Below are 12,398 nucleotides of genomic sequence, written 5' to 3'. Positions count from 1 at the left end.
TAGGCATTTCATTTTCCCCCAGGGTTCAGAGATCATCCTTGAACCTCCCTCAAGGTTTTCTATTCCTTCCATTACTTCCGAAACCTGCTGAATGAATGGTGACAAAGAAATAAATTCTTTTTCTTCACCAGTTAGGACCTGACTGCCTGTTCTGTCTTTCGCAAAGGATTGAATTTATAATCCTAGTTTCTAAAACTGTGGGCAGTAATAAGTAAATGAGGCCTTACTTTCTTTTCCTCCATAAATTGGATCAGAAGTATATCAAAACCCATAAAATCCATTGCATTATCTGATGAAATCTTCCAAATATAGCTGAAAAGATCTGATTTGGGATTAGATGGACAAGGTCTGTCTGTTCTAGTCCAAAGTACCTTTCCTCTGGCTTGGCTTCTTCCTAGTAACAGGGCATTTCTAAGGGTCAAATGAGGTAGGTCATGTGTGGGAAACAGCTTTCTAAACTGTAAACACAATGGTTATGGGAGGGGTGATTATTACCTACGGACAAAGGCCCCAGCAACCTAAGTGATGCCAGGATTCAACCTCGACAATAAAGATGCAATCTCCTGTCCTTCTGCTAGCTCCAGAAGTTCACAGTAAACTCTTTGAGCTAGAGAGTAGTGACTAACTTCATTCAGTGACTGCAAGGCCTGTCTTCTTCCTTCATCCTAGTATTCTCTGACAGAATGTTGTGTCAGATTCCAAGTCAGTCTTCAGGGCTGGACTTTGGGACACAGAATGGCAGTGAGGTACTAAATGGGGACTGGGAGTGAGGATTAGGAAAGATTTCTTTGGTGCCATTTTCCAGCCCTTATCCTGGCAGCCCTTATTGATTAAATGACATTTCAAACTCAAGTCCGGTAAGGATGAGGCCAGATATGGCTTCTGCCACACTGGGCTGGCAGACCTGAGCAGTCAGAAGATAGCTTTTGTGTGTTTGCGTGTGTCTTTCTTGTTTCTAGACTATTAGAAATTCTTTTCTGTAAAGTGTGAATAGCAAGCCTAGACTCATATGAGCTTATCATCATCATCATAACTGCAAACACTTAGGTGATGCCTGATAACACAGTGCACTCCAAGCATTGGAGATTACTATGGAGTGAATTGTGTCCCCCACAAATTCAAATGTTAGAATGACAGTTCCAGCCTACAGTGCCTCAGAATGTTACTGTATTTGGAGTTGGTTGGAAGCCCAACAAAATTAGTCCCCACACTCCACAGCCTTGCCAGGAAAAAAAAAAAAAAAAAACGCATCCCAAACTCTTTCCCCCCAAATCAGTGTTTTCTGAATTCAAAAGTCCCCTTATTCTTCATCATTTCATCCTTTGCCCTCCTTGCATAGCTTCACTTGCTTCCTCTAAATGGAAGGGAAATGCTGCTTTCAACTATGCCTATTTCTGCTTAATCATGCTGTCATACATGACTTAAAAGAAACCACACTGAGGAAGCTGGGAATAGATAGGTGGTGCTGTTGGCAGAGCAATGGAGCTGGGCTCTAATTGGACATTTTCTAGTTGTCTTCCTCCTGCCAAGCAGTTTGTCATTCATTGCTTCACGCTTGTCTTTTTATTGGTTGTATTAAGGTGTTTCTCCCATCATAATCTCTAAGTTTCAAGAGCCCCTTAGAAAGCAAGTGCCATTGCCTACTTTGTTCCTGCCTAATTAATGGTATCGCCTAAACAAACTACTCTTGATGAGGTGTTTTTTTAAATCTTCTCTATTCCTTTCATGTAAATATATTTTAGTTTGTTTGTCAAAGCTGTTTGCAAATGAGTTTGCTCTGGAAGGTACCTCATCAGGAATGATGAGACACCCCAAGTTGAACTTCAAAGTAAAATTAACAACACTGTTTCTCATGTGCTAAAGAGTTTTGTCATTTGGTTTATCTAAGATTTAAGTGAAATTTCTCCTTCCCTCAGTGTGATTTGCCTTTTCAGCTGTTTCACAGTTGATCCTTTGGTCCTTTGTCCATTGTCACATGAGAACTAGTTCTCCTTAGCCAAAACTCTGTATTATTTCCTGAAGATCAAACAAGAGCACCTTGTAATAGTTTTTTACCAATATATATTTCAGCCACAGTATTTCAAAATACAGAAAATCTTGACAGCTAAGTATTAAATCCTGCTGAAAATGAAGTTATAAAATGAAGTAGAGCACAGTGCTTTGTAGAAATCATCCAATAATCTCATTGTGTTGAGCTTTTATTATTTATATAACTTGGTTCCATTGATTTTTTAATATTTATTTATGATTGGTTTACAATATTCATTTGATTTCTGTCATACATCAGCCTGAATCAACCATAGGTGTACATATGTCCCCTCCCTCTTGAATTTCCTTCCCGCCTCCCACCGATCCCCACCCCTCTAGGTTATTACAGAGCCCTCTTTTGAGTTCCCTGAGTCATACAGCAAATTGATTTTCTTTTGTTGGGTGTTTCTAAAATACTAAGTGTTATTTAGTATTTATGTAGATGAGTACAAAATTGGGTCTGCCTAATTAGTTCCCAGTCTAATCTGTAAATGTACATTAATCAGGTTTGAAAGAGTCCAAATTGAGGGTCAAATGTAGGTGTCAGTTGGCAGTGGGTTGAATCAAAGAGCTGGGAATTTCAGGCTTCATGTAAGTGACGCTAGTCTTTGGATTTCTTTTGTTTTTTTGTGGTAAAATGAAGATTGATGTACCTTTACCTTTCACTGTACACTGATGGAGGTGTCCCAAGGTGGCTCAGTGGTAAAGAATCCACCTGCCAATGCAGGAGATGCAGGCTCAATCCCTGGGTCGGGAAGATCCCTTGGAGGAGGAAATGGAAACCCACTCTAGTATTCTAGCCTGGAAAAATCCCATGGACAGAGGAGCCTGGCAGGCTGTGGTCCATAGAGTCATGAAGGAGTTGGATGTGACTGAGCACAAGCACATACACTGATGGTGAGCAGATAAGTGTCAGATTGCTCAGAAATCTTGGGGGAAGATGAATAATGATAGTCTTGGTTTAGCAGTACAGAATTTGGCCAATGAAAGAACCTCTCATTCTTATAAGGTCAAAACTATTTTCTCCCTTTCAGAAACAAGTCAGGTTTCCTGGGTCAAAATACATGCTCCATTTGACCACACATTGGCAGGGACAGTCCAGTTTTCTTCTAGGTCATAACTCTAGATTTTTTTCCAGCTAAGAAATCTATAACCAAAAGAATTTTAGGGTCCTATTCTTGGTATACTCCTTCTTTCTCTCTTCTTAGAAATTCAAACAGCTTTGAGTGGACAGTGTTCTTGGAATCTCATTGCCTTGTTGGGTCACAGGCCCTGAGCTTGCAGATGAAAATGAAAGCACCCCACGTGTGTGTGTGTGTGTGTGTGTGTGTATGTGTGTGTGTAAATTCAGCCTTTGGTTTTCATTGTGATTATCTTGCTGCTGCTGCTAAGTCACTTCGTCCAACTCTGTGTGACCCCAGGTTCCTACCAGGCTCCTCTGTCCCTGGGATTCTCCAGGCAAGAACACTGCCCCCTATAAAAATTCTCTAGGTTTTCCTGGTGATCAGGTGATTAGAAAGGCATGGAGAGGATGTATCTAGGGTAAGACTAGCTTAAGATCCTTCATCTGTGGATCTGTGCATCTGATATGAGAAGGATTTGCTTCTGGTATTTTCCTGATTTTATGTTTCATGCCCTACCTATTTGTCCCACTTTCCTCAGTTCCTCTTAATGGTAGGTACCATGTGTTTTAAGGCAGGCTACTTGGGTTCATTCTTCCTGGAGGAAAATAAATCTCCCAATTTAAGTGATAGAAAGGTGTAAGTGACTTTTTTGTATTACCTCTCCTGGGAGTATTTCTGTATTAAAGACATTAAGCTAAGAACAGTAGTCCTGGTTACTAAAGGAAGGGAAATATTTGGGATAAGAAGATCTTTCTGGCTTAAATTACAACCTTATGAGTATAATTTTCCAAAGTAGTTATGTGAAGTCACAAAGTTCCTTCTAATAGCTCTAATATCCATTTCTAAAAAACCGTCTGCAGAGCTGCTATGATTTGGTCATATTAACCAGTTTAAGTTTCACTTCCTTTTCCCATTTTGTAGAAATACTTAAAAGATGGCCCCCAAAAGGAGGAGGAAGTCAAGCAGCAGAGACCCAGATGATCAGTTTCTGAATAATGAAGATCTGATGTTATTTTATTTAAAAATTGTGCCACTTTATGTAAAACCCATATGCACTACTTGAAAAGCTGAAATTAGGTGCCTTAGATTTGTTTAGCAGTAGCTTACATTGTTGGTAGATCTGAAACTCCCTGGATACCCGATGTCTCTCTTCTCTCTTGAGTTTCTAGTTAACTGATTAAAAATTCATGTTTTCTCATAGAATTTATCTTTTAATGTAGTAGAATTTGTGAGAGTGCAGACTTTTAAATTTTTAAGCACTTTAAACTCCTGTTGTCAAGTTGTCCTCACAGAAGTCCTTTGAAATGCCTGAATAATATCATCAGAAAACTCAGTAATTGTTATCCAGTGATGGTTAATGCTTCTATACTACACCAAGAATACTCTCTCCTCTTCTAGGAGACTGAGGGAGTGTGGATAAATGCTTCCTGTAGGAGCTGCTCTGGTTCTGAAACTACCATTATCTTAGTCCCATAGTTGATCTTAGCATATGGGGACATCTATTGAGTTTTGGGGTAAATCATTTCAGTTTAGTTGTTCTGTCATTAAGTTTCAGTCTTAGCTTCTAAAAGACTCTGACTTTAGTCTTTTCTGATCTTCAATAGAATAATTTGCTTTGTACTTTATAGTATAATGTTTTTCCCTTTTGGAAAATTGCTAAAGCTTGCTTTTTACACAGTAAATGTAGGACTTGTCAGCTATTATATTTGAAATTAGGATTTCCTCAGGATTAAAAATGGCCTGAGTAAGGACCATTGGTTATATTAATAAGATGTATTGCTAAAAATCTGTGTTGAAAGATTCAAAAACATTATAAATCACAAATGTTCTTTTGGAAGGTATTGTTTTAAGCTACCGCCTAAGCTATCCATTGCTTTAGATTTAGGGCATAAGGACAGGTTGTAAAGATGAGGGCATTAGTCTGGTATCAAGACCTTTGATGCAGATTCTTAATGAAATGTCACCTTGCACAGTTGTTACTACTATTGTTGTTTTTCTTCTTTTTTAATATCAAAGTGCTATTATATAAAATTTAATATCAAATTACAATAGAAAAAAATTAAATACTGATGCTGGTTCATACTGTCATTTATCACTTGGAGGGCAGCCTTTCTACCAACTTAGGCATGATAAAAATTCTTGCCCTGCTCGTCTTTGGAGTTTGTATTTGGTGGTTATGTACTTTCACAGTCTGAAGAAAATCTTCTTAATGTCTATACTGAAGTAGTGATTAAGGCCAGAAAGTAAAGTGGGAGATAAAGAAACAATACCCACACATAGAAAATACTGGAAATAGCAGAGGAGAAGAAGTTGGGAGTAGGGGAATAAATATCCTGACCTCTTTCTTCTCTTGCCAAAACCCCACTATAAACCAGAGAACAAGAGAGTGACACAATCTTAGAGAACTTGGAACAAGGCAGAGAAAGATGGGGAATGGTATGAAAGTGATCTCGGCGAGGCAGTAGCAACCCGTGGAGTGACGCGAGATCTTAATTCCCTGCCCAGGAATTGAACCTGGGTAGCCTGGATGAGTGGAGAAGGCAATGGCACCCCACTCCAGTACTCTTGCCTGGAAAATCCCATGGACAGAGGAGCCTGGTGGGCTGCCGTCTATGGGGTCACACAGAGTCAGACACGACTGAAGTGACTTAGCAGCAGCAGCAGCAGCCTGAATGAGAACCAGGAATGCTAGCCACCAGACCAGCAAGGGCTAGAGGCTAGGAGTTATTTTCCCCTGGATCTTTGCCCCCAGTGAAGAATGCATTTATCACGGAAGCAGAAACTGTTAATGTAACTGTTAAAGTTGATTATTAGAGACATAGCACGAGTGGGAGAGCATATAGAGAAATAGTTTTTTAGTTAAGACAGAAAAAGGCAGAGATGCACACCCAGAGAGAAAGGGTGTGGGTGTTCCCCTTAGTGAGGAGGAGCTCAGTAAAGAGGTGATGAAGCTACCTACATAGGTCAGTTCTTCCGTTCTTTGTCTTCCTTCGGGCCCATTATCTGGTTTCTTTTTCCACACCTGACCTACCCTGGGATCCTTCCCTGGGTTGCGTATGCACCCCTCAGCCAAGATGGATCTCAAAGTGAAGGCTTCTGGGAGGAGCAAGACCAGTTATGGCCTGGCTTTATCTCTTGACTTTTGACTCACAGGAGCCTTTCTGTTCATGTGTAGTGTCTCCCTTGTCCCAAAAGAAGGGGAAGTAGAGATCCCTTAATCCTTTACTCAAACAGAGTTTTGCCTCTCTTTGTCTTTGCCATGACTATGACCTTAAGATGTTTACAAGAAACAAACCCTGGCTATTTACCTGGCTGTTTACATTTCAGAGAGCAAACAGAAGGCTGATTGTAAATGACTTACTTAACTGGAGCCCACCTATTTCTTGTCTCAAGAAATGGTAACAGTTGTTAAGTATCCAGCCAGAAGCCCACTTCGTGTCCAGTGAACTATAAACAGGAGGCCAGTTATAAATGTCTAACCTGGAGCCCATCTATCTCCTACATCAAAAGGACAAGTGGAGAATAATCAGCACAGTTTTCAGAGAACTATAAAATTTAATTTTGGATAAGTGGTTCCTTATGAAGTAACTTGGAGGATTCTTTGCTACAGAGAAGCTATTTCCAGGTCTCCTGAAGGAGTTGGGAGCAGTATTGGTATAATTCTGAGAAAGCCGCAGAAAGTATGGGAATGAGTGGTGAACACAGATTTACCTATGAAGCTGTTTTAAACTTCTCTGGTGGGCAGTATTCAAAGCCCTGGCTACCTTATTTATTATCTAATTCCTTTTCAAGACACCATTGCCAATGTTGACCTTTGCCAAATGTTCTTTCTCTTTCCAGAAGACTCATAGTGGCAGAGCTGCAGCTCAGAGGATTAATTTCAGTTTAGGAAAGGACAGCCTAAACAGAGGAATAGGTTTCATGGCTTAAACTTTTTGCTCAGTTAAGAGTCTCTTTGTGTCAGTAAATGCAGCCAAAAGAAAAATTGGGGAATAGCCTTATGAAAACTGGTCACCAAATGTGGCCTTCTGAATTAGTATTGGTTAGTGGGATCTTAAGGCACCCTTTCCTCCTCCATTGTCCAAATTTGGAACATGTTAGAATTTGCCAAAGTTGTATTATAATGTTAAATATGACCAATAAATTGGGATAGATCTTTGTGGAGACTTTGCACAGGAAATAATATAGAAGATATAGGCTATAAGATTTCTGTTTTATGTTGAATTTATTCTAAATGGTTCCACTTAGATTTTTAATAGGGCATGGCAGTCCAATCCAGTATTCTTGCCTGGAAAATCCCATGAACAGAGGAGCCTGGTGGGCTACAGTCCATAGGGTCACAAGGAGTCAGACATGGCTGAAGCAAATGAGCACACAGGTTTTTAATAAGTCACTTTTTGTCACTATAGTATTGTTTTGCCAAAGAATTCATCAGGGTATGCTGCTGGACCTAGATAAAAAGGTCTTTTAAATGATAGTACAAACAAAAAGGTTATTTAGTATGTAGATTGAGAAACCAAACACTTGCTTAATAACAGCCTTTAATTATTATATAAACAAATAATCAGTTATATTCTCTGACCTTGCTGGGAAATGAGTTTAAGCTAAAAAAGTAAAGATTTAGGCTTGACACATAAGACTTTCCTGAAAAAAAGAATAGTTATCTGGGAAAGGAGTTCCTTAGGAACATGTAAGATGTCCTTTTCTAGATGTCATTAAAAGCTAGCTTGTTTTTTTTTGTTGTTGTTAGTTTGGAGAGAGTAGCCCCTCAAGGATCTCTTGTTAGGATTTTATGACTTTTTAGCTTTTGTACTTGGAAAGAATATTTGAATAGGTTACCTTTGCTTTCTTGTCTAATTTGGAATAGAACCCTTGTGTCTAATACATTGCTGTACTCGTGATCAGAGTACATATTCTTAATGATGCATCTGCTCATTCACCTGCTAACCATTAACCCTTGGACTGCAAGGAGATCAAACTAGTCAATCCTAGAAATCAGTCCTGAATATTCATTGGAAGGACTGATGCTGAAGCGGAAACTCCAATACTTTGGCCACCTATTGCAAAGAACTAACTCATTGGAAAAGACCCTGATGATGGGAAAGATGGAAGGCAGGAGGAAAAGGGGACAACAGAGGATGAGATGGTAGGATGGCATCACTGACTTGATGGACATGAGTTTGAGTAAACTGTGGGAGTTGGTGATGGACAGGGAAGCCTGGAGTGCTGCAAAGAGTCGGATACGACTAAGTGAACTGAACTGAACTGAACCATTTTCTGACTCTATCTGATGATGTATCTACACTCTACTAAGAAGTAAGTTCTACATTTGATTCAGATACTTAAATACAGGAATTTAGTCTTATCATCTTTCATTATTATGACTAGTTAGGCCCAGATCAAGATGGATGACTGAGGAAAAATCAAGTGTTTCCAACTGCTGTTTTACTTCTTGCATCTGGTGAAAAGCATCATTTGCATTTCTAAAGATATTTTTCAAGTGCTTTAGATGTATTTTCTGCAAGGCATCCCAGCCAAATGCAAAATTTGGACAAAGCTCCATTTGATAAGCCCCAGTTTAAAGGCTCCTGATTTCCTGATAAAATATTTTGGTAGCATAACTAGATGAAGCCAGGCCTTGATAATGCAGTTTCAAGTAAGCTGTTTCTTCAAGAGTCATGTATGGTTATAGGTGTCTTTTTAAGACTGTTAGTCTCTGTTGTTTCCAGAGGAGAGAGGTGAAGTTTGAGAGTGCATGGGAAATATTTGTTTAACTTTGGACTCTGTTTAACCTGCTTCTTCTCTCTGATATTTGATTTCCCTCAGAAGTGAACTGAGCTTCATGAATACTTAGAGGTCCAATCAAAGATCATTTGAATACTGAAAATTACAACAAATAAATGATCTTTAGTCAGAAGACATCCTGGCTATTTATTAAACTTTGTTCAGATTTTCCTATCTCTAGGAACATTGTCCTTGATAAGCTCTTCCCATATAAATGGAAAACCAGGTGTTTTATTATTGTAGCAGGCTTTATCTCACTGAGGTGAAACATGGGTTACATCATCTTTTCTGCCAGTTCCTAAATATATATGTTGGACTCTGGTAATTATTAGTTCCTAGACAATTGTTTCAAAGACCAAATATTTTTAAACGTTTTAAAGTCAGGCTAAAGACCTGACATGGACAATGGACTGGTTCAAAATTGGGAAAGGAGTATGTCAAGGCTGTATATTGTCACCATGCTTATTTAACTTCTGTGCAGAATACATCATGGGAAATGCTGGGCTGGATGAATGACAAGCTGAAATCAAGATTACCAGGAGAAATATCAACAACCTCAGATATGCAGATGATACCCCTCTAATGGCAGAAAGTGAAGAGGAACTAAAGAGCCTCTTGATGAGAATGAAAGAGGAAAGTGAAAAGGCTGGCTTGAAACTCAACATTCAAAAAACTAAGATCGTGGCATCTGGTCCCATGACTTCATGGCAAATAGAAGAGGAAAAAGTGGAAACAGTGACAGGTTTTCTTGTCTTGGGCTCTAAAATCACTGTGGATGGTGACTATGGCCATGAAATTAAAAGACACTTGCTCCTTGGAAGGAAAGCTATGGCAAAACCTAGACAGCATATTAAAAAGCAGAGACATCTCTTTGCTGACAAAAGTCTGTATAGTCAAAGCTATAACCATTAGTCATGTTCAGATGTGAAAGTTGAACCATAAAGAAAACTGAGCACCCAAAAGTTGATGCTCTAGAATTGTGATTTTGGAGAAGACTCTTGAGAGTCCTTTGGACAGTAACAAGGTCAAACCAGTCAATCCTAAAGGAAATCAACCTTGAACATCCACTGGAAGGACTGATTGTGTAGCTGAAGCTCCAATACTTTGGCCACCCGATGTGTAGAGCAACTCATTGGAAAAGACCCTGATGCTGGGAAAAATTGAAGACAGGAAGAGAAGGGAGCGGCAAAGGATGAGATGGTTAGATAGCACCACTGACTCAATGGACATGAGTTTGAGCAAACTCTGGGAGACAGTGGAGGACAGAGGAGCCTGGTGTGCTGCAATCCGTGGGGTTACAAAGAGTCAGACATGACTTAGTGGCTGAACAAAAACAATAAAGTTCTCATAAAAGTGAATGAAGAATAAGAGGCTTTCAAATCTGAGACCTGTCCTTAATTTAGCCAGGTACCTAATTTGCCATACGTCTGCTTTTATTTCCACAAGGAGATAACCCTGCCTGTAGCTCAAACACAGGGAGCATCTTTCTTGTTCTTTAAATTCAACTAAATGAAAACCTAGCAGTTTCTAAGCTCACATATGAGACTATACCCCTTTCCTATTTAAATACATGTTTGAGGAAAAGTTCCTTGTGGTCAAGGAAAGCTGCCTTTCCTCCCTTTGAAAAACTCTCATCCTTCCTTCCCTCTGTACTTGTTTCTCCTAGGGGATGTTCAGTGCCATTAATATGGACACAGCACAGCTGCTCACCAACAGCAAAGGCACTTTTACAAAATCAAATCCTGAGGGTTCTTCTAGCTGATGACAGAGTGAATCCCTCTCTTTGAAGGGAGGGATCCCTGCCACTTTGGACAGGGTTGGGAAATGCCATTTTTTGAGAAAGGAAAATATAAAGAAAAGAACATTGACCCAATGGCTATGCCATCAACAAACAGAAGGGTAATAGGTATGTCATTTAACATGCCTGAAGCCTCAGTTGTTTACCTAAAAAGGTAGCTGGTCTCTAAAAATTCATACTGCCGTAAAATTACATGGTTATTGATCTTGAGGACCTTGAATATGGTCACTCGGAACCATACTTCTCCCTTGTCTCTGAAGTCAAAGTGGACCTAGAACTTGTCCAGTGTACATGAGACTTCTGTCACATGCTTCAAAGTGTCATCATGCTTTTCTCTAAAATCTACCTAATTCAGGGTAGATTGATCCTAACAGTGATTAAAAGGAATGTGTGTGAGGGAATCTTAGGAGAATTGGCTTGCAGCAAGTGGAAAGGCCTCAGAAATGTTTAAGGCTGTTTTCAAGATCTGGTTATCTTTCAGTTATCTGGTTGATGTTTCCCAAGCAACTTGTTCATAGCTTGTCATAATTTCTAATATAACCACTAAATCGAAGAGCGTAATTCCCAGGCAAACAGAGAGTCAAGCCAAATCCTCTCTCCATTGTTTTTATTACAGGGTGCTATGGAGACCGCATGGACTTTGGAGTCAGCCAGAGCAGGGAGTTCACAATCTGACTCTGCCTTTTTCTGGTTTTGTGATACATGTTAACCTTCCCATGTCCCAGAGTCTTCATCTATAAAACAGCAATACTTAAGTCGTTTGGTTGCTCAGTCATGTCCAGCTCTGCAACCCCATGGACTATAGCCCACCAGGCTCCTCGGTCCATGGAATTTCCCAGGCAAAAATGGAGTCGGTTGCCATCTCCTACTCCAGGGGATCTTCCCGACCCAGGGATCGAACCCACATATCCTGCATTGACAGGCAGGTTCTTTACCACTGAGCCACCAGGGAAACCCAATACTTAAGTACTTACTTTAAAAATTATTTTGTATCTCTCTTTAGCATTTATGAAATATCTCATAGAGGTAGTTTCATTTAGGGGATTGTGTGGGTAAAATATCATTTAGGTTTTGAGACTTAAGTCAGGCTTGCTGGGTAGAGGCCCTGGCCTTTGGAGCTAGGTCATACCAGAAGCAGAGCTTTGGATAGTTTTGGGGATCTTGTCTAAAATGTCCTTTTATGTTTTCCAGGAATCTGAATTTCTGTGTTTGGAATTTGATGAGGTCAAGGTCAATCAAGTCCTGAAGAAGCTCTCAGAGGTAGAAGAAAGTATTAGCACACTGATGCAACCAGCCTAGCTGAAGATGGAGATGTTGAAGCAGAGGTGTTCGTGATCCCACCCCAGAGGCCTGCTTTTTTAAACAAAGAAAAATCGTATTCCCCTAATAGTATTAAATCCTCAAGTTCAAATCTTGCCTGCCTCTCCTTGCTGTGATTTCTCTGTCTCCCTTTCAGTTACTCTTACAGTTGATCTCCTGCAGAAGTCCTTACCTTTCAGCACACAGAGGCACTCATAAGAGCATTTTTTAAAAAGGACTTAAGGACCCTATCCTCAGAGATTTGAATCCCCCCTCAGACTAGGGTGGGATCAACTTTAGAAACCTTTGCTATGGTGGGTTATTCCTGGGTAGGATTATAGGAATTTATACATGATCAATCATGT

The 12,398-nt window shown here is 39.8% G+C and overlaps 1 protein-coding gene across 4 annotated transcripts in view; it reads left to right on the top strand.

Annotated features, from left to right (window-relative positions):
* COMMD1 (copper metabolism domain containing 1) overlaps positions 1-12,149 on the top strand; it is a 168,732-nt gene extending 156,583 nt beyond the window's left edge. For all 4 annotated transcript variants that reach the window (XM_069583072.1, XM_069583074.1, XM_069583075.1 and 1 more), the window contains one exon: positions 11,926-12,149. In XM_069583072.1, the coding sequence (XP_069439173.1) occupies positions 11,926-12,033 (108 nt within the window). In that variant the 3' untranslated portion in view covers positions 12,034-12,149. The remainder of the gene's footprint in view (positions 1-11,925) is intronic.
* The last annotated feature ends 249 nt before the right edge of the window (positions 12,150-12,398 follow it).

This window comes from Ovis canadensis, chromosome 3 (genome assembly GCF_042477335.2).
Source record: "Ovis canadensis isolate MfBH-ARS-UI-01 breed Bighorn chromosome 3, ARS-UI_OviCan_v2, whole genome shotgun sequence".
Classification (NCBI taxonomy): Eukaryota; Metazoa; Chordata; class Mammalia; order Artiodactyla; family Bovidae; genus Ovis; species Ovis canadensis.
Note: the sequence above shows the minus strand (reverse complement) of the source record. Positions and strands in the feature narration are given on the sequence as shown.